The sequence below is a fragment of the Lagenorhynchus albirostris genome, chromosome 12, assembly GCF_949774975.1.
Source record: "Lagenorhynchus albirostris chromosome 12, mLagAlb1.1, whole genome shotgun sequence".
Lineage (NCBI taxonomy): Eukaryota > Metazoa > Chordata > Mammalia > Artiodactyla > Delphinidae > Lagenorhynchus > Lagenorhynchus albirostris.
The window spans coordinates 66,646,979-66,671,690 of NC_083106.1; the positions used below are offsets into that span (position 1 = coordinate 66,646,979).

The window sequence follows — 24,712 nt, forward strand, 5'->3', positions numbered from 1 at the left end:
TTGCGGCGAGTGGGGGCTACTCTTTGTTGCGGTGCATGGGCTGCTCATTGCGGTGGCTTCTCTTGTGGCGGTGCGTGGGCTTCTCATTGCCGTGACTTCTCTTATTGCGGAGCACGGGCTCTAGGCACGCGGGCTCAGTAGTTATGGCTTGCAGGCTCTAGAGCGCAGGCTCAGTAGTTGTGGCTCATGGGCTTCATTGCTCTGTGGCATGTGGGATTTTCCTGGACCAGGGCTTGAATCCATGTCCCCTGCATTGACAGGTGGATTCTTAACCACTGTACCACCAGGGAAGCCCTCAATTCACTTTAGATTCTTAATTTTAACAATAGAAAATAAGGGAGGAAAATAATTTCCTTCTACCCTTATGAGTTCTTGGCTGAAACCCCTTGTAATACACAGATGAACAAAGGAAAAACAAGCCAAGTAACTCCCTGATTTGGCCCAAGTCACCACCTTAAATACTATCTTCAACTAAAGACAAAAGAAAGCTGTAGGGGGATTGGAGGGAGGCCAGTTATGGGAGGTCATAGGAAAAGCACTTAAACAAGGGTAAAGATTATTTTGCAGATTTGTCAGTGCCTTCTCCATTGAGACTCTCTTGTGATTTAGAGTCAACCTTCCTTCTCTTTAGAGAGAGGGAGACGCTAACAAACGTAAATTTCGCCTAGAAAATGGTAATTTCTACTCTGTTTTCAGAGATTCTCTTGAGCCTGCTCTTTCTCAAAAATAATCAGCTCAAAATAATCCTTATGCCAAAGAGGCATATTTTGAGGTGGCATATTCTGCTGCCTTTCAAAAAGAAAGTTTTCTACTTTTACATACCAAAATGAAACTTGCCCAACCTGATTAACCCTCTTCATCCCACCTAGACGTCTTTCCTTCCCTCTTCATCCTCCTCACCATCCCAATCTCCCCTCTTCCTAAGTCTTTGCTCCTGTTATAAGTCTTCAAAAGCCCCAGTCCTGTCCTCTTTTTCTCAATCCCACTCTTTCCGCAATGAAGCCTAAAGTGTGTTCTTTAAGGATATACCTTTCATATTTGTATGCTTTCCCCGATTCAACTCCTTTTTTTTAATCTCCCCAAATGCTAAAGTGCCTTGCACCTAAACACATTTGTTTGAAAAAGAATCCTTATAAAGCCCTACTCAATCCCTTATCACTGGATTTTATCTTCCCGATTTAACTGTTTCCACCCCAAAACAACTATTGATCTAAAAACAAAGCACTTGGCAGGCGCCGGTGCACGCGGGCGCCGGGCCGGGGCGGCTCTGAACCCGGTGTCGAGGGCCCGGGCCCGGACCCAGCCCGCCGCGAGCAGGGCCGGGGCGTTTCCTGCCGCGCCGCTCCGCGGGGAGCTCCGCGAGCGCCTGGGGACGTCGGATGGGCCCGGCGGGAGGTCGGCCTCCGGGCGACCCTGGGTGAGAGGAAGACGACCTGGGCGCTGCTCGCTTTTTCAGATCTCGGAGCGGGCTTCCCGGGGCCGGCGAAGTGGCCCACGGCCGCGCCGCCCTCCCGCCACGGAGCGACTGCCACGTCAGGACAACTTCACAAAACCGGGGAGAGGGCGGGTGACGCAGGCAGGGCGGCCGCGGCAGCGTTGGACCCGCGGCCAGACGAGGACGCTGACCTCCAGCCCGGGCCCCCGCTTCAGCGACACCCGGGCCGGCGCCGGCGCCTGCCCAGCCCTCAGGGAGGCGGGGGAGCAGCGGAGGAGGCGGCGCTACCGCGGAGCCCGCGCCACTGCGGAGCCCGCGCCTCGCCCGTGCCCTCCCGCCCCGCCTGCAGTCCTGGCCAGGGCTGGGCGGCGTCCCCGGAGGTTCCTGGGCCAGGTCCGGTCGGTCCGAGCCACGCTGAGACCCGGGCGGCAGCGGTGCGGAGAGGTGGCGGCATCGGCGGCAGCGAGCCGGGAGGCCGGAGCCGGGACAGCGACCCGCCATGGAGACCCGCTACAACCTGAAGAGTCCGGGTGAGCGGGGCTGCAGGATGGGCGCGGTGCCGCACTGTGGGCGGGAGGGAGGAGTGACCCCGTACTCCAGGGCCCCGCGCCGTCGTCCCCTCGCGTCGGCCGCCGCTCGCGGCCCCGCTCCCGGTTTAGCGCTCTACGCGAGCCCGCCGCCTGCCGGGCTGGTGCAGGCCGCGCAGCAGGGCTGCCGAGCGGGCACCAAACCTGGGGACTCCCCTCGGCACCGCGACTGCCCTGCCCTCATTTTCGTCGCGTAGAGCTGGGTTATCAACTCATCCCCGAGCACAGGTGTAAAGGTGATGGCTCTGGGTAATAGTGATCATCAGCTCCTCGCCCTACCTGCGCCTTGAACACCGTCGTTAGCCCTTCTCCGTCACCGCCACCGGACTTTTATTAGCTGCTTGACCCACTCGCATTTGAGGATTTAGTTTAAACGTTCTGTTTGCAGCATTTGGGGCGAATAGAATTACAGACATAAAGGAAATGTTCTGGACCATACCAGTTAACCAAAAAGCTACGAAAACTAGTTGAGCCATGTACTTTAGAGCTAACCATGATTTTTGCCATACTGACTAGTATGATGTATGTCTATGTTCAGTCATAGGAACTTCTCTTTCTGTATTTAATGCCCGTGCTTCATTCACAGAAGCAGCCAAACGATCCTAGCCTCAAATTTTTTTCTGATGTATCATAAAGATGCACGAAAAGTAAGCGGCTCTCTCAGATTAAGACAGGCTTGAAACGAATCTTTGTGTTCTATAAATGGTATTCGATCTGTACCTTGATAAATTTGTTAGGAGGGAGAAGCTCCACACTTTAGCTCTAAATGATAATCCTAGGATGTTAGTGATGGTTTGACCAACCCTTGCTAGTTCTTTTTTTCCTTCCAAAGAAGCAATTTCTCAGTAAGAATCAGCAAGATTAGCATGCTCGTGGAAAGAGCTAATTGTGGATCCTTGATTTTTTTAAATAACTTAAAAACGAACAAAGAATCCAGAAAAGCCTGAGGATAGTGATTGAACAGAGCTTTGTTAACCAGAGTGCTGTCAGGCTAAGACACGTTCTTAGGTAACTAAGTTTACAGAATTGGTCATAACATTTGGAGAGGCAAAGACTTTAAAAAAATCTGGCAAAGGCCATGGGCTCTCCAAGAAATACATTTATAGGATTCAATTTCAGTGGATTCACAATCCCTGCCCCCAGCCCATCTCCTAAGAACACCAGGAAAAAAAAAAAAAAAGGAGATCAAAGAGAAAGAGGTAAAGAAAAGCTTAGTTTTAAGATTAGATGGTAGAATGACTAGATTGTTAAGATTGTGCTAGATTTTAATAAACTATGTGGGTAAAATGTAGGGTGACTCCTTGGTCACATGGTATCAAGTTCCTTGAGACAGCTGAGGTACTTAGTGGGATGTCCAGAGAATAATGAAAATGTACAATTGTACAATAGTGCAATTTGGAATGGAGGATTGGTGGGTCCCAAGAGATTGTTGTCAGGCGACCTTGCTCAATTTTGTTAGGTTATCATACCTGAGATTGTGGTAAGCATTTAAAATTCTCCAGAATGTTGTATGTTTCTATACTATATGACCTACTTGTCATCTGGCCGAACTTGGGTAGACATGTTTCTACTGTGTAATAAATTGCTTCCTCTTTTTGGTTTCATTTCCTCAAAGGTAGTGCTGCTGTTCTAAAAATGAAAAAAAATTTTAAAACCTTTTTTGGTCATTGTACAAATTAGAGTTCATGGAAAAGGTAAATTAGATGAGATATGGGACTTATTGAATAAGTGCAGGAGGCATAGTGAAAATGTTTCCTTCCTTTGTTTTATTGTCTTGTAATATTTCGTAGGGTAATGCATGTGTGAAAGGAAGTGTTTAAAAACACTGCACAATGTAAGAGATATAACACTTTTTCTCTCTATCTGATGTGGAGTTGTCTTAGAGGTATGGATGGGACAATTAAGTTAAGACAGTACAAATAACTGGTTAAAGGCCAGTGTGTTAGCATATGGATAGTAAATTTGTTCATTTTATAGATGGGAAAACATTTTTTTTAACATCTTTATTGGAGTATAATTGCTTTACAATGAAAACATTTTTTTACAATCTTTCTGGAGTGGACCTCTGGCTGTGTGCAGAGCTCTGTGTGGAACCACTTCATAAGCCTCTGGCTAGCGTATCAGTACTTGCCTCTGCATCAGACTCCCTGATCTCTTTTTGGGTCCGTTCTGGCCAAAGTCGCAGGATATCAGAGTACGAAGTAGGGAGACGTATGTGTAATGAACCTCCTGCAGCAGATTTCTTTGGAAGGGCCCTATGGGTTGCGTTCAGCAGGTGATTGGCAGGCATATAAGAGATTGGTGTAAAGGCACCTACTACCTCCATCAGAAACCTAGCAGTTATTCTATCCATGCCCAGATGTCTACTGCCCCTTCACACTAATCATTCTCAAGCTTTAATGTCCAATTTAAACCCTTCTCCTAGGCTGTAGATACATAGAACTTACTGGTGATTTAACATCTTTACCCGAATTTCCCACAGACCAAAAAAATCTCTCCTAGGTATAAAAACCCAAAACCAAACTAATCAGTTTTCTCTCCTCCCCCAAGCTTGCCCCTCACCCTAATATTCCTAACCCAGGGTTTGACAGCCACCGAGGAATCCACTGGCGTCGTCTTTGATCTCTTGGTCTACTCCTTTACTCCACGCTCTACCCTGAAACACACACAAATGCATGCATTTTCACGCAGGTGCCAATACACACAGTCACATATATCTAATCCTTCGCTGTTGTCACCAGATCAATTAAAACAAAAACTGATTAGGTCACTCCTCAAATTGAAAACATTTCAGTAGCTTCCTGATAGCTGTGGATTAAGTTCAAAGTAAACTGTTTAGCTTGCCCTCCTCACCAGCCTCGTCTCCTATCACTCCTGTGCTCCTTTGCATTTTTACCATCTACCCATTTTGCCTGAGTGATTCTCCAGATGGAGCAGCTCTTCTCACCTATATGCCTTGGTCCCTGTTGGAACCTCTGCTTGGAATGCCTTCCCTTTTATCCATTTGAACTTCCTATTAATTCTTCAAGCTTCTTTAAGGTTCTGCCTTGTCCAGCTCCCATAGGCAGACTAAGGTAGTCCCTATATTTGTGCATACTTGGTCAATATTTGTGTTGTAATTGTTTTCATGTCTTTCTCTCTCACTACAAGCTTTTTGAAGACAAGAAGCAGGTCTTAGTCATTCTTCTATCTCCATGGCTCAGATATTTAAATTGAATGGATACCTTTGCAGGGTCTTTGTGGGCAGAAACATGAGTCCTTAAGTATTTGCTTAAGTGCCTTCACTATGGGAGCAGGAAGATGTGGTTGGGGAGCATGACGTTGGATTCACATCCTCGATAACCTGGAGATGGATGATATCAAGATATTCATTGATACTTTCCAAGAGAGACAGATGCATGAGAGACAGTGACGTGTAAAAGACCCCTTTAGCTGGAGCTTTGTCTCAAAGCCCAGTGAGCTACCTGGGCATGTGAAGAGCGCTAATGGGAGGCCCTTAGAGCCTAGAGTTTGGATCCAGAGTGATCATGTGGCCTCCATGAAAAGGAAGAACGAGGGCAGGCATGCAGGCGCTCCCCACCCTCCTTCTCTTTCCTGGCACATCTTGTCTTACCATGGTTGGAGAGTTCCACTGATAACCTTGCAAAGAGATAAGAGAGGAGCTGGAATGGAAGAAGTTTCCTCACTATCCGTGTGGTAGCAAGAGATGGAGTATCAGGAGAGGCAGACTATGCTCTAGCCCTAGTTTCCAGGTGGTACTTTGAATCTTGACTATTCCATAGCAGTGATATTTCTTTTGGGGAGCTAGGGAGCCATGTCATGTGGCCGACTACATATACTTATGGCCTGGATTTGAACCAGGGAGAATCATTGAGAGGGCCTTAAATCTCAGTCCATTTCTGACCTGGGGAAGAGGAAGGGGTGAAAAGGAAAGAATTATGTGACAAAATTATTGACTTTCATTTGACAGATATGAACATTGAGGCAGAATAAGATTATAAGTGACTTGTTCAAGGATTTAGAGCTACAAAATATCAGAGCCATATTTTTTAAAATTTATTTATTTATTTATTTTTGGCTGCATTGGGTCTTCATTGCTACGTGTGGGCTTTCTTTAGTTGCAGCACGCAGGCTTCTCATTGTCGTGGCTTCTCTTGTTGTGGAGCATGGGCTCTAGGTGCACAGGCTTTGGTAGTTGTGGCACGTGGGCTCAGTAGTTGTGGCTTGCGGGCTCTAGAGCACAGGCTCAGTAGTTGTGGCGCACGGGCTTAGTTGCACTGCGGCATGTGGGATCTTCCCAGACCAGGGGTTGAACCTGTGTCCCCTGCATTGGCAGGTGGATTCTTAACCACTGTGCCACCAGGGAAGTCCCCAGAGCCAGAATTTTAATGCAGGTCTAATTCCAGAGTCCACGTTCTTTTTCACAAAGGTGTTCATAGTATATGTTGTTTCAGAAAAAATAGATTATAAAAACACTAGAATAATCTTACGTTCTGTTTGGCTTTGTACTTTGTCTCTCACATGGTATGTGCCTGTGTGGCCCGTGGACTAATAAAATCAACGTGTGTAGTGGTTGAGCCAATGATTGTTCCTTTAAATTCTTTCCTGTAGCAATTCCGACCCTTTCATACATCTCTCATAATATCCGTTGGGTGTTTATTTTCCTCTGTTGAACGGAGCTGAGTGACGAAGAGGCAGAGAAAATGTGGTAATGTTATGGAATGGCATAAAATCTGACCTCTTCTGCTTAATCATTTTGCAGCCTGCTGATGAGGGATAAAGGAAAAACAGTCTTCCTGGCATCTTTGATTGCTGACAGCAGTAATCAAGTTAAACTAATTAACTTCATAACAACTTCCATGATTTTATTTATATCTAATTATATTCTTAGTGATATTTTTACACGGCTCTAAAACAGGGGCTTTCAGTTCTTTTTCCGTGGGCCCCTTAGGTAGAATGGGCGGATGGGGATAAATAGCCTGAAGGCCCTTCCATGCTGGCTCTGCTGTTATGTTTTACCTATTGAGGTTCTCCTTAAACTTTTCTTTGAACAAAGGATTTTATCTCATTATCAAATAAATTTGAGAACCACTGCTTTTTTTTTTTTTTTTTTTTTTTTTTTGCGGTACGCGGGCCTCTCACTGTTGTGGCCTCTCCCGTTGCGGAGCACAGGCTCCGGACGCGCAGGCTCAGCAGCCATGGCTCACGGGCCCAGCCGCTCCGCGGCATGTGGGATCCTCCCAGACTGGGGCACGAACCCGTGTCCCCTGCCTCGGCAGGCGGACTCTCAACCACTGCGCTACCAGGGAAGCCCCCTGCTTTTTTTTTTTGACCACGCTGTGCGGCTTGCAGGATCTTAGCTCCCTGAAGCTGTGCCCCCTGCAGTGGAAGCACGGAGTCCTAACCACTGGATCTCCAGGGAAGTCCCCAAAACCACTGCATTTTAATCAGATCCTTGGAAAGAGTTTTGTTGGGGGGAAGATAGTAAAATTCATTTCAGCTAATATTTGAGTGCTTACTGTGTGCTAAGCCTTGAGGAGACTGCAGTGAAGTAAATGTTGTTGAGCAGGAAGGACAGGTGTTAATCACAAGTGAGATGAACTTTATGAAAGAAAAATTATAGGGTGTTAAGAGGACTTAGAGCAAGGGGACTCAAGCCAGTATCCAGGGCAGTGGTTTCCAAATGAAGTAACTTAGAGAGCATTCCTGCGCTCCACTCTCCTGCCAGGACTCCTCAAGGATTTTTATTTGTCCAAATGGAAATCTCTAGTCGCTCCTCTGAGAGTGGACAAAGGAAGGTGTCAGGGAGACCTTCCTGAGTAAATTTCATAAAGGTCTGGTGGGAGCCAGACTCAATGATGAAGTGGGGGAAGGGAGGAGGAACAGCAGTGCAAGCTGAGGAATTGCTATGTAGGAAGGAGGGTCTGAAGTAGAGAGAAGGTGAACTGTGTGCAAAGAATTGAACAAAGCCTAGTTAGTGTCTGGAACTTGGGGGGAGATCGTGTCTCAGTATATATGTGTGTGTTTCTAATATAGCATTCATTTATCATGCTGATTTGTATTGACTCCTCCCCCCAGCCTATAAGCTCCTTGATAACAGACGCTATATTTTATTTTGGTTGTAGCTATAGCATCTAGTATGAACTTAATGAATATTTGCTGATCAGATGAACAAATTCTCTGTGTCGGAGATGGAAAAGAATATTAATAGTTATGGAATAGGGTAGTGACGTTAGAGTTTTTTTCCAGCTTAGGAACCCTTGATTAAAATGAAATTTATGCAAAAAGTCCTGGCACATACCGAACTGTTTGGTTGTAGTGTGTGAGAGTTGCTTCTCAGTTAACCTCTACCCGTAACGTTCCAACCTGTGCCACCACAAATTTACTTTTATTGTTTCCTCTGCTTATTCATACCGAGCTGGGTAATTCCTACTGTCTTTCTTTTGGATGTCAGTACCTGACCCCTTTTCTCTTCTGTCTGCTCTCAGGTTAGGTGCCCACCTGGTGCACACCTCTCTCATAGCATGTATTGAACTGTGTCCGTTGGTTCTCAAGCAGAGTTTTGTAGAGCCTTGGGCCATCTGGTGTTTCCCTGGCTTTGCTCTCCTGCATCCTACACCAGTATCCTGACATTTTTTTAGCACCTAAAGCTTGAGGGTGAGGGGGCTGGAATCAAAGGATTGACCTTTGTGAACCAATAGGGGAGGAAAGAGGGTACAGATACACATAGGATTGTAAACTGTCATAAGCTATTAATAGTCATTGATCACGGGGCTAAAAGTCTGTGCCATGAACTGAAAGAGGCGGAAGAGAATTGAGAGTAAATAGGTGTGAGATAGTCTTGGACTCGTTGGAGGGGGTTGGGTGGAGGCTTCCTGGAGAAATGTAGGAACACAGGGTGGCATTGTGTCCCAGTGGAGATTGTTGTTAATAACTCTATAATGGCATCAATGTGCCCGTCTCTGACTTTTTAAACCCCTTTCAGTAATACTCAGCTGTTTGGGTATAGACTCCAGATAAAAAGATGGTTGGGGGACTTCCCTGGTAGCGCAGTGGTAAAGAATCCTCCTTCCAATTCAGGGGACACGGGTTTGATCCCTGGTCGGGCAACTAAGATGCCACAGCCGGCGGGGCAGCTAAGCCCGTGGGCCACAACTACTGAGCTCCGTCTCAACGAGAGTCCACGCGTGGCAAACTACAGAGCCCACATGCCCTGGAGCCCGTGCGCCACAACGAAGAGCCTGTGTGTGGCCACTGAGACCCGACACAGACAAAAAAAAAACAAGCCATAAATAAAATAAATACTAAAAAGAAAAAGAAGATGGTTGAGTTGGCTCAGTTAGAATTAAATTTTGTCAGGGGAACATGAAAGAGGAACTCCTAAGAGCCAAAAGTGTGGATGAAGAGGGAAGTGACTATAGGTATAGGTGGGGTGAAGAATGTTATGGCGTCAGTGGATTGGAGGTTTTAATTAAGCCGAAGAATCATTTCAAAAAGGAATTCAGTTAGGGCTATAGAGATTCATTGACCTCTGCGGACAGTGCCATTAAGTTAATGCAAGATAGTGGGTAGAAAGTCCCACGAGGTTGAGGATATAGGAGTTTACTGTTCATGAGCATGAGTTCCAGAGGCCACGTTTTTGTTAAGTATTTTAACAAGGTAGAGTTGGACTGCCTGTGTTGGAATCCTAGCTCTGTCATTTATCAGCTGTGTGACCTTGGACGTGTTATATAATTTCTCCATGTCTCAGTTTCTTCATCTGGAAAATGGGGTTAAAAATCGCACCTATCTTATAGAGTTGTTTTGAGGATTACATGAATTAATATTTGAGTGCTACCCTATAGGAAGTATATATAAGTACTTACTAAATAAAAATAGTGACTTTATGAGACTTCCCTATATATAATTTAACGTGTACCTCTTCTAGTGCCTAGCTACCATTTCCTCCCCACCGTTATTACTATTATCCCATAATTAAATGATATGCTCTGTTGAACAAGTCCTCTACACATTTTTTGTTGAAGTAGGAACTTTTTCATTAGGTTTGTAAATCTGTGCTAATCACTTAGAAAAGTAAATTGTAAATGTCTCTATCTTGTGAATTTTATTTTAGCCGTTAAACGTTTAATGAAAGAAGCAGCAGAATTGAAAGATCCAACAGATCATTATCATGCACAGCCTTTAGAGGTTAGTTTCTATCTCTGTCTTCTACATATGTATTTTAATACTTTAATATTTTAAATAAGTTTCTTAAAATTATTTTTTCATTGCTTTGAGTCATTACAAATGTGTTTGATATGCTTTATTGATATATTTTAGTCCCTATAGTTTCTGAGTTTTTTGGGGTTTTTTTTTACTTTTTTTTTTAACCATTAAAAAAAATTGAAGTATAGTTAATTTACAATGTGTTAGTTTCAGGTGTACACTGAGTATTTCTATTAGCCATTCAGAATCAGACATTTTAGAAGAGGCAGATTTCTGGTCTCTATAAAGTGGGCCTCAGTTACTAAATTAATTTTAGGTCTTCCCTCAGGAGGGAAAGTGGAAAGAACTCCAGACTCTACAGGTGGAAGACTTAGCCCCTTGAGGGGTCTCTACAGCTAGTTTGGGCTTTTTGTACGAACATCTCTACCTCTCTTCAGTCTTCCCATCTGTGAAAGGAGGGTATTTAAATGTGCCCAATCTGGTTTTCATGGTAATAGTGAGAATAAGATGTGATAATATGTGCAAGCATTTTGCAAACTATGAAGTACGTGGTTAACTGTAAGATGATGTTAACAGCCTATGTGTTAATATTACTGACCACTTACTAAAGAGCTTTTAGGCATCTATGAGGGATAATTTTTAAAGGTTTGCTAAAACAATCTAAATTTATAGTAAATTATTTGATTATATAAATAATAATTATCACTAATTAGGATATAAGGATTAATTTACAGTTTAATTAAGTCTATAATCTTTTTTTAGATCAAATGATTTTTTAACTAATTAATTAATTAAATCTCTGTCCAGAAAACAATCAGGCATGAACTCAGAATAAATATCTTTTCAGACAGACCAGAACACAAACTTTCTTCCTTGTGTTCCTTTCAGAGGCACATAGTTGACAGTAAACCACATCAAAATAATGCAAAAACCAAAAAAACAAACAACAACAAATAAATACAGAGGAAGATTGAGATTCCAGTAAACCTAGAAGACACTCAAGTGACGAATTTTGGAATGTGTCAAGAAAGCAATTAGTCCAGGTTAAAACTTCAGGACTCCAGAAGAGATTTTCAGAGAAAATAGATGGAGCTAAACTAATAGGAAATATGTAAATCTATAATCTTATTTATGAATATATAACAATGCTCAGATGTTTTAAAATGCATTTGTTTAAAAACATTTTAGCTCTTATGGGACATGAAAACTAGATTTAATAGCTTTTATTTATAACTTTTATACTTGAGACATTGTGTGCATTAGAAACTGTTCTAGCAGTATTATAAAACGTTAATTTTTCGCACCCATGTTTCTAATACTCACTGATTAAAAAAATCCAACTTTTTAATGCTCTTGATTCCTTGTTGGTTGTTGTTTTTGTCCAGGATAACCTTTTTGAGTGGCACTTCACAGTTAGAGGGCCCCCAGATTCAGATTTTGATGGAGGAGTTTATCATGGACGAATAGTACTGCCACCAGAGTATCCCATGAAACCACCAAGCATTATTCTCCTAACGGTAAGAATTCTTGACTTTTTGGAATGCTTCTGGTGTAACTCTTCCTGGTGGCTGTAAAGTGTGTATGCATACTCATTTTCATTAAGAAATAAAGTGGACCATTATTATTATAACTTTGCTTTTGGAGATCAGACCTTGGACTGTATTTTTTTCTGGAAAAAAATTCTTAGGAAGTTGAAGCATCTGAGAAGTACTCATGATACTAATTGCCATAGTGTGGTTGTTAGGATTCAGTGAATTAATGTATGCAAAGTGCTAGGCTGGCACATGGTAAGTACTCAATAAAGGGTAGTTACTGTTATTGTACCTCTTAATCACGTTATCTCCTTCAGTTTCTCACGTTTCTTATGCTTTGTTCTTGAGTTTCCTCATCTTTACGTGCAGCTCTTAGAATAAGAACTGACACAGTCCTCAATAAATGTTAGCTATGTTATTACTATTTATTTATATCTTAGAATTTCTCTCCATCTTCACATATTTTATCTCCATGTAAAGGAAAGCTGTTGATCCAGTTTTCTCTTTGGTTTCCTGGGACAGTATTCCATCAGTAAATTCCTCTCTTAAGTGTTAAGGTTTTCTTCCTTCATTTCCTTTCATTTATGTGTGTTTAATTATCCCCTAACCTTGAAAGAAGCAAAAATAAAACACAAAAACCTTCCCATATCTCTGCTACCACTTTAAGCTGCAGTTATTTTTCTCTTCTGATAACCTTCAAGGCATGCTAACTCTAGTTTAGCCTGTTGTGTTCTGGTTCCCACACATAGCACCCTGTTTAAACAGGCTTAAGACACCAGTCTCAGAGACCGGTTTGAGAAATCTCACCACCTCTTCTCAGTCTTCATCCTATTCCATCTAAGTTTAAGTTAAACATCTGATACACATGGGGTTAGCAAATGGTAAAAGAAAAGATATTCATTATCACCAAATTAATGTTGCTTTTACCTATATTGTTTGGTGTAGTGGAAAGAGCATTAGTTTTAGAACCAATAGCCCTGGATTCTGGCCAGTGCGGTTTCCATTACACCACGGGCAGGTTACATAAGCTCTTTGAAATTCACTTTTCTCATTTGTCAAAAGGGATGTGTATGGTAAATATAATCACACTATAAAGTTCGTGGCATATAGAAGCTGCTTCCTAAACACTAGGTGTTGTTGAGAATTGTTAATGCTGGCAGTAGGGCTGGAGCAGGAGGCCCTGGAGGGGCCCTTCCCTTCTTTTAGTTGCTAGGTCGTGGGGAGAGCCAGGTGGTCTGAAGGGAGGGCTGGTGCGTGGGGGAACTGGTGGGGGCCAGTGGGGCAGCAGCTGTTCACCGGTGATATCGTCATGTGTACTGGTTTTCAGTACTTACTCTTTCTGATTCACTTCCTCTCTTTGAAAAGTCTTCTCCAGCCTTCATTCAACAAATATTTATTAAACACGTGTCATGCACCCTGTGGGTGTGGCAGAGAATAAGTCAAATTCTCTGCCCACGTGGAACTTATATTCTAACTTCATGCCTCTTTTTCCTATCCTTCCCCTCAGTATGGATAGTCTACGAGTTCAGACTACAGCTGTTTTCTCTTATTTCTATGAAATGGTTTCAACGATCACCTCTGTGAAAGTCAGGTACCAGAAATGTATTATCTTCTTCTGATGCCAGCATGTCTGTATTTCTGCCTGCCTGCCGGACATCATCAGTAGCTCTTCTGCCAAGACAAAACTGAAATCATTCTCTCTCGTGTTTCACTTCTGTGTTCCTGTATGAAATTGCATCATCCTTCTGAGAATCACTCCCATCTCAGAGCCTTCCTCCCCAGTATCTAGTTTCTTCTCTTTTAGATCCTTCCCAGAGTCTAGCACCATACTAGACACAGAGGAGGATATCAGGACATCTTTATATGTCAGTTATTTAGATGTCACTTGTGCAACTCAGTTTCACAAAGCTGCTACAACTTCTAAAAACAGCTTTTATTATTCATTCAGAATCCAGCAAATATTTGTGGAGTATCTGTAAGAGGACAAAAATCTGTATCCCCTTGGAGGTTCCATCCTTTTAAAATTCTCTAAAAAATTATCTTTAAAAGTTCTTTATGTATAAAATATATTTATACTTTAAAGTATAAAACATTAAACACACACATGTATAACATTTAAAATACCTTATTTATTCCTAAGGCTAATGGACGATTTGAAGTAGGCAAGAAAATCTGTTTGAGCATCTCGGGACATCATCCTGAAACTTGGCAGCCGTCATGGAGTAGTGAGTATTTAAAGCGAATATAAATCTTATATAACTTTAGTCAATTCATAATAATAATGTATAATACTCTCCTGAGGTTGAAGCTGTTTTGGATAAATAATTTGATATTATTGAATAAATAATAAAATTCTTTTCCTTGTCTAGATTTTTGCATCATTTTAATACAATCCCCTACTTGTACCTCTTCAGTGAAACCCTATGAGTCTTTTCTTTTTCTCTTTCCAGAGTAAACCCAGTTCCTTTTACAGAGCAACTTAGATTGATGTTTACTTTTTATTTCAGTAAGAACAGCATTATTAGCCATCATTGGGTTTATGCCAACAAAAGGAGAGGGAGCCATAGGTTCTCTAGATTACACACCTGAGGAAAGAAGAACCCTTGCGAAAAAGTAAGTTTTGCATTTCCTTATTTGTTACGATCTGAATACTGTTCTGGATAATGGCTACTAGGAGCTAGGCTCTGTCTCTTTGTGACTCACCTTGGTTCTACAGGATCTAGTCTTAGTTTTGCTATTTCAGAAATTCAGTTGTATCAATTTCCCCAGGGGCGACCAGACTTTAAAGAATTTGTTTCATGCTATCTAGTTTTAAAAAGTAGTTGATAATATCAACCTACAATGAGCGATACCTTCTAGAAGATAGTACTGGTCATTTATCTCCACTTGGGCAGTTTTACAGATGGAAAAGAGCCAGAGTAATGATATGTATGTAGCTTTCCACAAAAGTTTAAGAACTCCTTGAAGGCAGGGAGGGAATCCATTTTATCATCTTTGTATCTGTAGCATCTGCCACATAGCAAGTGCTCAATAAATGATCTGGAATAAAGCAAAGATTTTCTTTATCAAGTTGTAGTTTCCCAGTGGTATTGCCTTCTTGGTTTTTATCAAGTACATTCTGTCTGTATAACCCAGATTAGTCATTAGATTCAGAGTAGCCTCTCCTTTGAGTAGTGCTAAAACTAATTCTTGATTTTTTTTTTTTTTTTTTTTTTTGCGGTACGCAGGCCTCTCACTGTTGTGGCCTCTCCCGTTGTGGAGCACAGGCTCCGGATGCGCAGGCTCAGTGGCCGTGGTGCACGGGCCCAGCCGCTCCGCGGCATGTGGGATCCTCCGCGGCATGTGGGGTCCTCCCGGACTGGGGCACGAACCCGCGTCCCCTGCATCGGCAGGCGGACTCCCAACCACTGCGCCACCAGGGAAGCCCTAATTCTTGATTTTGATCATTGTCCTGTTCTGGACTTTGCTGCCTACCACCTTTCAGACCTGTTATGTTAATTAAATTATAGTATATCTTACCCTAGCACAGCCCAGAATTGGCCCTCCATAGATGTTTGTTAAATCAGATAGACTTTAGCCTCGGGAAGATTTGATACACTCCCAGTTTCATCAGCAACTTTTCTTTTTAAACCTTATTCCCAAGTTTGGTATATACCTTGCAGCTACTATTCACAAACTATAATATGTACTTGGAGTACATAGCATTTGTTTTGATTTCCTATGTCGACTTTCTATCTTGATACTTCCATCCAGTTCATTTCATATACAAGGTAAAAAAAAAAAAAACCAAAAAACTTTTTGTTTAGACGTCTCACTCTATATATTCTAGGTTCTTAGTCTGTGATACAGGCTTTCTAAAACATGATTTTGCATTCAACCATGGTAGCATACTGTCCTTGTGGATAAACTAATACTAATATATTAAAAATAAACTTTCTCCTTTAAACTTCATCTGACTTCTCAGTTAAAAGTGAACACATTTTAAGGTAAATAATTTGGATACAACTGATTCTCAAAGGATATGGACAGCAATGCTACTTCTATTGAAACAAAAAACATTCATCAATAAACACTAAATTAGGGCTTCCCTGGTGGCGCAGTGGTTGAGAGTCCGCCTGCCGATGCAGGGGACACGGGTTCGTGCCCCGGTCCAGGAAGATCCCACATGCCGCGCAGCGGCTGGGCCCGTGAGCCACGGCCGCTGAGCCTGCACGTCCGGAGCCTGTGCTCCGCAACAGGAGAGGCCACAACAGTGAGAGGCCTGCGTACCGCAAAAAAAACAAAAAAAAACACTAAATTAACACAACTTTTACATATATTTTGTCTACATGAAGTTATAAATAGTATATTCTTCAAGATCTAAGACTCTTATTTTGTTGAACTAGAAGTAGGACAAAGTAGTTTTTTTAAAAGTTCAGCAATGTAACAATATATATTTCTGCATATTATACACATTTACTTCCAGTCATACAAAGAAGAAAATAAAAACATACAGAAACAAATTAATATTAGGAAATAGTTTAGTTAGCAGGCTTATTTTGAGCCTCTACTTATTATAATGAATGATGAATTTCAGTGTCTGGATTTTCCACAAGTTCTCTGATCTTTCAAGTTGTACTACTATTTTGATGAGTAGGGTTTGTGAGTTTTTCCTTGGAAATGTCTGTAAATTCTATTTTATTTTATTAAAAAAAATTTGTTTTTATTTGGTTGCACCGCACGGCTTGTGGGATCTTAGTTCCCCTACCAGGGATCAAACCCGGGCCCACAGCAGTGAATGTGCCAAGTCTTAACCACTGGACTGCCAGGGAATTCCCGATTTGAGCTTTAAAATGAACTTTTTACATAGACTTAACATAGGCTTGTTATGTGTGATCTTGAGGACAGTGTAGTTAAACAATTTATATGTTTTGTCTTACAGATCTAAAGCTTACTTTATTTAGGCAGTATGTTAGGAAAAAAAATGAAATCTAAGCCCTAGTTTGTGTTGTTTTTAAATTTCAGATTGTTAAAATTGAGGTATAATTGACATGGGTTTTTTTAAAAAACAGTTTAACTTGTGTATTTGTCTCAGAACTATAATTATTGCCAAAATTGTCTAATTTGCATGTAGATGAGTGTGATACGGAATTGTTGAGTGATCTTTTAAATTTAATCATTCAGTATTTGACTGTCTTGGATTAACTTTCAAGTATTTGATTTATACCCATCAAAAAATTACTTCTTACCAGATCACAAGATTTCTGTTGTGAGGGATGTGGCTTTGCCATGAAGGATGTCCTGTTGCCTTTAAAATCTGGAAGCGATTCAAGTCAGGCTGACCAAGAAGCCAAGGAACTGGCTAGACAAATCAGTTTCAAGGTACTCTAAATTTGTAAATAAATTCTAATTCTGTAGCCCTTTTGTTTATTGCCAACTTTTGGACAGAAAGTAAAGCAATGTAGTTCTGTCTCACTGAGGTTTTTACAAATAATTTTTTCTCATTATAAAACTAATAATATGTATTCACAGAAGCAGCATTATTATTATAGCATAGTAATGGTTAAAACCTAGACTCTGGTATGCTGTGCCAGGGTTCAAATCTCAGCTTTGCTGCTTATTGTTAGTAGGACATCAGGCATATTACTTACATTGTACCTTTTTCTCATCTGTGAATAATAATGGTACTTGTAGGATTCTTACGAGAATTGAGTTGATGCTCATTTAAATGTATTGCATTTAGAACTGTCTCTGGTGCTTAATAAATTTTAAACTATTATTATAGAAAATATAGATAAACAATAAGAAGAAAATAACAATCATGCATAATCCCATCCCCAAGAAATAGCTGTTATTAATGTTTTGACATGTCTCTCATCCTTTTGCTCTGCATATAATTCCTTCTGGAATTTAATTTTTAGCTCCATCAGAAAGAGTTGCCTTAAGCAACATGCTGCCTCCTCCCTTTTCTCCCCTCTCTACATCTTGTGTATCCTCCCGTGTCCAGTTCTTGGGAGAAATTTTCCCTTCTGTTTTACTGCGGTGCCTGGAAGAGGAGGTGGTTAATAAATGTTGGTTATTTTCTTCCTTCTGAGGATTCCTATTGTGCTTAACATTACTTCTCTGAAAATCTTAGGGCCAGATGTCTTTTGTACATCAGAATTTCAGATTTTAGAAATATTAAACCTATACTAACATCCATAGTGGGATCTAGGGCAGCACCCCATAATCAAATCTATTAATATCTCATCAGCAAACCTGGGAATATTTACAGTAATGTGCGATCGAGACTGTTAATAGCCTCACATGTCAGACTTTGCCTGAAAACTACAAAAAACTCTAGTTTTTAGAGCTTTTTGGAGTGGATCGTGAACCAGAAGTGTTAGTTTTGTTCCTCACCAAGTAACGGCTCCTTGAGAATAGGTATTATCTACTCTTCCTAAAATATCTAGCACAGTATTGGACACGAATGAATGCTCAGAGCTTAACTGACTAGTTGATATTAAAGTACTAATTAAAATAAATCCAGGAGAGGACTTAGTAGGTTGTGGGTTATTCTGTACATCTCCTCTTGTGACACTGCTCTTGGGTGTATCTTTTTTTTATAGGCAGAAGTCAATTCATCTGGAAAGACTATCACTGAGTCGGACTTAAACCACTCTTTTTCACTAAACGATTTACAGGATGATATACCTACAACATTCCAGGGTGCTACAGCAAGTACATCGGTATGGCTCTTGTCTTTTATATCTATATCTATATCTATACCACTGTCATTATTTGCAGTAGAAAAGGCGATATCTAGATGAAATATCTGAATATTTTGGTCCTCCTAACAGTTGGGTTCTAGCCTAGCTCTCCCTCTAGTGAATTATAGTATCTTGTTTTTTTTTGTTGTTGTTGTTTTTTGCGGTACGCGGGCCTCTCACTGTTGTGGCCTCTCCCGTTGCGGAGCAACAGGCTCCGGACGCGCGGGCTCAGCGGCCATGGCTCACGGGCCCAGCCGCTCCGCGGCATGTGGATCTTCCCGGACCGGGGCACGAACCCGCGTCCCCTGCATCGGCAGGCGGACTCTCAACCACTGCGCCGCCAGGGAAGCCCGAATTATAGTATCTTAAGCAAGTTATTCATATCTTCTGAGCCTTCTTTTTTGTTAAATGGGGCTGGACTAAACAAATTTTAGGTCCTATTGTCCTTCCAGAATTCTATGACTTTCCTGAAAAGTTAGTTTCAATATAGTGCTAGACTCTGAATGAAACAAAATATACATACATTAGCTGCTTTCTAAATAGGCACTCTATCTCTGGAAGGTTTGTTAAGCTGCATTAAGGCACTGACTTAAAGGCATTAAGGCAGTGACTTAAAGGCCTGGAGTCAAAGATTTGCCTTAGACCATCTCTGTCCAGTACAGTAGCCACTAGCCACATGTGACTATCTAAATTTGTATTTACCTTATTCAGAATGAAACTAAATTAAAAATTCAGTTCCTTAGTCACACTGGCTACATTTCAAGTATTCAAGAGCCACATGTGGCTAGTGGCTACTGTCTTAGACAGCATAGATACGGAACATTATCATCTCAGAAAGTTCTGTTGGACGGTGCTCCCTTGTACATAGTAAGTGTCTAATAAATAATTATTGAATGAAAGATTCCACGGATGCTGTGGGTCTTATTAGTTGTGCCCTGACCTATTGTCTAAACATTAGCGGGCTTTGGTCGTTGGAGAGAGTGATTAAGAAACTGTGACTGGACTGTTGCTAAATAATTAAGATTATGGGGGAAAACACTGACTTTCCTTTCTTTTTTTAAATTTTTTAATAAATTTATTTATTTATTTTTGGCTGCATTGGGTCTTCATTGCTGTGCATGGGCTTTCTCTAGTTGTGGTGAGCAGACACTACTCTTCCTTGCGGTGTACGGGTTTCTCTTGTTGTGGAGCACGGACTCTAGGCATGTGGGCTTCAGTAGTTGTGGCACACGGGCTCAGTAGTTGTGGCTCACGGGCTCTAGAGCGCGGGCTCAGTAGTTGTGGCGCATGGACTTAGTTGCTCTGCAGCATGTGGGATCTTCCTGGAGCAGGGCTCGAACCCGTGTCCCCTGTGTTGGCAGGCGGATTCTTAACCACTGCACCACCAGGGAAGTCCCTCCTTCCTATATATAAGAGAGGAACTGTTTTTCGTAACAGATTGTTTGGTTGAGTAGCCACATCTTTCCCCCCTGTCCAGTTTATAGAGGATTTTAAAGGGTCAGGAAAATTGAAATAGAAGCTGGGCAAATACAGATTTTCCTTTTACTCAGGAATACTTATTATAAAGTGGGACTGAGTGATCTTCTCCCATTCAGAGAGTGAGATGGGCAAAAAGAAGTGGATTGGAGAAAGCAGGGGAGAGGGTGCTCTAAAGGAAGTTTTTGGGGGACTGGAGATGGAAGTATAAGAAAAAAGTGCATGCTAAGAGTTAAATCATTTTTATGTGTTGCCTATGTAATTTCATGAATTACAGAGAGATATAGTGAATTAATTTTAGTCAGTAAATGTTTTAGCTTGCAGTATTTTAAAAAAATTAAGGGCTTCCCTGGTGGCGCAGTGGTTGAGAGTCTGCCTGCCGATGCAGGGGGTGCGGGTTTGTGCCCCGGTCTGGGAGGATCCCACATGCCGCGGAGCGGCTGGGCCCGTGAGCCATGGCCGCTGAGCCTGCGCGTCCGGAGCCTGTGCTCCGCGACGGGAGAGGCCACGACAGTGAGAGGCCCGCGTACCGCAAAAAAAAAAAAAAATTCAGATTACTTTTCACCTTTAGAATTCTAATCATTATTTATTTATTGGCTGCGTTGGGTCTTCCGTTGCTGTGCGTGGGCTTTCTCTAGTTGCGGCGAGCGGGGGCTACTCGTCGTTTCGGTGTGAGGGCTTCTCATTGCAGTGGCTTCTCTTGCTGTGGAGCACAGGCTCTAGGCATGCAGGCTTCAGTAGTTGTGGCACGTAGGCTTAGTAGTTGTGGCTCGCAGGCTCTAGAGCGCAGGCTTAGTAGTTGTGGCACACGGGCTTAGTTGCTCTGCGGCATGTGGGATCTTCCTGGACCAGGGCTCGAACCCGTGTCCTCTGCATTGGCAGGCGGATTCTTAACCACTGCGCCACCAGGGAAGCCCTCTAATTTTTTTTTATATCATAAATAGTTTTTTTTTTAATAGAACCATCCTATTACAGACAGGAGGAGGGTAGTAATCATTTTTCACCTATAAGGACAGTCTCCTAATACTTGTGATGTATTTAAATCTGTCTTTAGTCTATTTTAAATCTATGTCAAGTCTCCTGTTGCATATTCCAATTATACTTATTCCAGTTGTAATTTATTTTATAATTAGTTATTTATTGTCTATCTCCCTTCCCAGAATGTAGGCTCCTTGAGGATCAGGGCTGTCTTTCTACTGCACGATATCCCTAGTGCTTGGCATAGTGCCTTGTATATAGTAGATGGTCAATCGGTATTTGTTGGTTGAATAAATGAATCTTAGGATTGGCACTTTAAAAAAAATACTAAAAAAATACTAGGAATACAGATAAAGAAGTCAAGAAGTTTAGTAAAAACTTCGATTGCACAAACAGTAGTTTTGTTATTGCAGTAGTCTTTTCCATTTTGATTTTTTTTCTCATTTTTTCTTCCAGTTTTATTGCAATATAATTGACATACAGCACTGTATAAGTTTAAAGGTGTACAGCATAGTGATCTGACTTACACCATGAAATGATTACCACAATAAGTTTAGTGAACATCCAATATCTCAGAGATACAAAATAAATGAAAAAAGAAAAAAATATTTCTTCCTTGTGATGAGAACTCTTAGGATTTCCTCTCTTAACAACTTTCATGCATAACAAAGAGCAGTGCTCATTCTATTAATGGTATTGTACATGACATCCCTAGTACTTATTTATCTTGTAACTGGGAATTTGTACCTTCATCCATTTCCCCTACCCCCAGGCCCATGTCTCTGGTAACCCCAAGTCGGATCTCTTTTTCTATGAGTTTGTTTGTTTTGGAAGTTTAACTTACCTACAACACTACGTTAGTTTGGTGCACAGCATCGTGATTTGATATTTCTATACATTGCAAAATGATCACCACCCATTTAGATTTTAAAGTACATAAAGCAGAACTCTTTTTCGTAGGTATAGGTAATTGATACCAATTCTGGTTAAAACAATAAAATTGCATACAGTTGCAAATTTAGCTCTTAACTACGTTTACATACAGATTATCTCAGAGTGTGATTATATAATTTGATCACTGTGGAAGTAACTGAAACCTCATTTTGGCTGGGGATAGCTGCTTTACATGCAAGTGTAATATAAATTCACTGAGATGTTATACATCAAATCCCAGATAAGGTATGTTTTTTTAGCCTTGAGGGGGCGAGAGATTGCCCAAAGTCTAAATACAGCAGATAACATCAGGCCATCTGTTTATTTGATGCAGATTTTTTAGCTATGTAGAAATGGGAACAATACTGATGGTCGATTTATGTTTTTCCAGTCTATCAGACATTTTTCTTCTTCCCAGGGATTGAGGTTCTGAATAAGCCATTTCATTTTTTGTTAAAAAGCAAACACAAAACTCCCTCCCAGATGCTATTCTAGGTTACTATAGAAAAGCTTTTATATATAACAAGGGACTTATCTGTGACTGTGATTTTTTTATATATATTTAAATGTAATTTAATTAAATATAAACATCACATACTTTTACGTTCCCAGAAATATCACTTCATCTTAATGAAGGAAATGGAAACTATTATGACTTAAGTCTTCATTCTGTGATATGTGTGTTTGAACAAGTTTAGGCAAACAGCAGAGATTTAAAAGTCCTACCACCAAACCTCTGGCATTTTGAAAATGCTAAGGCCCACTTGATTCTCCATCTGCAGTTCAATGTGAACCATCAAAATTTAGTCCAATTAGTCCTTCAACTCCAAATAATCATACTAATAAAGTTCTGAAAAGCAGCCCTAAATAAAGTTCTGAAAAGCAGTCCTAAATAAAGTCGTGACTTTTTTTGTTACCTAAATCTGGAGTCTTCAAAGGGATATATCGATAGTAATATTAATAATGACTAACATTTAATAAGCAATTGTGTATCCTAAGCACTTTATATCATTATCCTGTTTAATCTTCGCAACTACTGAACTGGATCGTATCCTTGTACAGGAGAGGGAGCTGAGTCTTAGGTTAAATGACTTGCTTAGGGTCACACATCTATGAAGTGGCGAAGCCAGCCTAGTAATGATAAGACTCCCTGTTTTAGTCAGGTATATGGGCAGGATAGTGTTCTCCCCTCAAACTAATGGTGTTCTCCCCTCAAACTAATGGAAAAAACAACATGTATAAAATCAAAGCTTTAAGATGAGTCAGTCTCTTATGCTAGTTTCTGAATTGATACTACCAGCTTGTTCTTTTATTTTCCTTAAGAGCCCATTTCCCTGTAAGCCCTGAGTACTTTTGCTCTATCAGGCACTTTTGTCTGCTTGGCTGAATGGCTGGAAGAATGGGAGATTTCCCGCAGAATGTTGTAATAAGTCATTACATGACACAGTGCGGCAACATTAGACATCATAAAATGTAACAGCTTTGTGTATCTGCTCTTCAGTGAGCACCTTGCTCCTGAGCCCTGGAGTATGGAAGTCCAAGTTCATGCCCCTCTAACTCAGCATCGGCACTTTTAGTTTTAACTCAGAGTGGGTAGTTCCTTTCTGCCTCTGGGTTATGGGTCACTACATGTGAGTGCTTCCAAAGGATAGTTTTTAGAAACTCAGATTATTTAAATCTTTTAATGTTGGGGTGCTGTCAGAATTAAAATGTAATTTCTTCTGCAGGTAACTTAGATCAGCAGTTTTTCCCTATGTTTACAGTTGTTGCCAGGACAAAGCTCATTCTCTTACCTTTAAAAAAAAAAGGTATTTGAATTACATTATTAGATTCCTTTTTTCCTAAATATTGAAAATTTCTATCATGAAAAGTATTTTCGTTCAATACTTTTTTTGTAATTACTCAATTTAAAAAGTTATTCTGAATAAAACATACATTCTTATTTTTTATTTGAAAGAATGTGTCTTGACACTATTATAATCAGCATAAAGTTGTTTTCAATATAAGAAAGACTGTTGGGTTATTAGAGGTAGAGTTAAGGTATCTATATAAATAAAGTGGAATTCATATTTTGTAGAGCTTTCTTGTCTATAGAACACATTGACGATTTTGAATCACTGGGTACCACATTGTGTTTATGCTTTGACCAAGCGTTCATTGAAACGATGGAAAGCAGTTGACATCCAGTGCTTTTCAGGGGGATACACTGAGTCTCCCCTAACCACCTCCACGTGTTTCTCAGCACATACCCAGGGCACTCTTGACAAGAGTTCATGCCTTACGTTCATAGAATAACACAGTTCAAACACACAGTAAACAGTTCTTCTAGACTTGTGTTCAATTCAGTTGACAGGGATTGTGAGAAATGATAAGCCTGGTTTGAAAACCACATCTATTTTTTATAACAATATTATTATGAAGAACATATGGTTTGAAATTATTTCCTATGTTCTGTGATTGTTGATGTAATAAGATAACACTGGGGGAAGAACACGGTTGCGAGTTGCCCTTTAGAATATAGCAAATTTTTATGTAGAAGTGGGAATCAAATTGCTTCCCTCCTTGACTCTCCTGAAAGAAGGGAGGTACCCAGATGCCTAGCAGATACTGTTTGAATTGCTGCTGGAGGAGAGTACAAAGCGATCTATGGAGAATATGGGCAAACTCTGTCCTTGTCTTATTTGTTGCTGGTAAATCCCTCCTCTACCTGGTGAGCACTCAGAATAAATTGTGTTGCTGGCTTATTCCGGGGGGTGAAGTACCAATCTCAGCATTCAGAGAATTCTTGGTAGTTTTGCCCTTAGTCATATTTAGCGCTCGGAGATTCCTCGTGCTGTT

The 24,712-nt window shown here is 41.1% G+C and overlaps 2 protein-coding genes across 2 annotated transcripts in view; one reads left to right on the forward strand and one right to left on the reverse strand.

The window, feature by feature from the left end:
- LOC132530238 (basic proline-rich protein-like) lies at positions 1-1,957 on the reverse strand. The gene is made up of 2 exons (XM_060167268.1): positions 1,030-1,957; positions 1-248 (listed from the first exon to the last, which is right to left on the reverse strand). The coding sequence occupies exon 1, from the start codon at positions 1,934-1,936 to the stop codon at positions 1,211-1,213; it is 726 nt and encodes a 241-aa protein (XP_060023251.1). The 5' UTR covers positions 1,937-1,957; the 3' UTR covers positions 1-248; positions 1,030-1,210.
- The window catches only part of UBE2J1 (ubiquitin conjugating enzyme E2 J1), a 26,500-nt gene continuing 3,584 nt past the window's right edge, over positions 1,797-24,712 (forward strand). Inside the window, exons 1-7 of the mRNA XM_060167266.1 lie at positions 1,797-1,965; positions 10,136-10,209; positions 11,613-11,744; positions 13,900-13,984; positions 14,267-14,372; positions 16,991-17,120; positions 18,347-18,466. Coding sequence (XP_060023249.1) covers positions 1,935-1,965; positions 10,136-10,209; positions 11,613-11,744; positions 13,900-13,984; positions 14,267-14,372; positions 16,991-17,120; positions 18,347-18,466 — 678 coding nt within the window. The 5' untranslated portion in view covers positions 1,797-1,934. The remainder of the gene's footprint in view (positions 1,966-10,135; positions 10,210-11,612; positions 11,745-13,899; positions 13,985-14,266; positions 14,373-16,990; positions 17,121-18,346; positions 18,467-24,712) is intronic.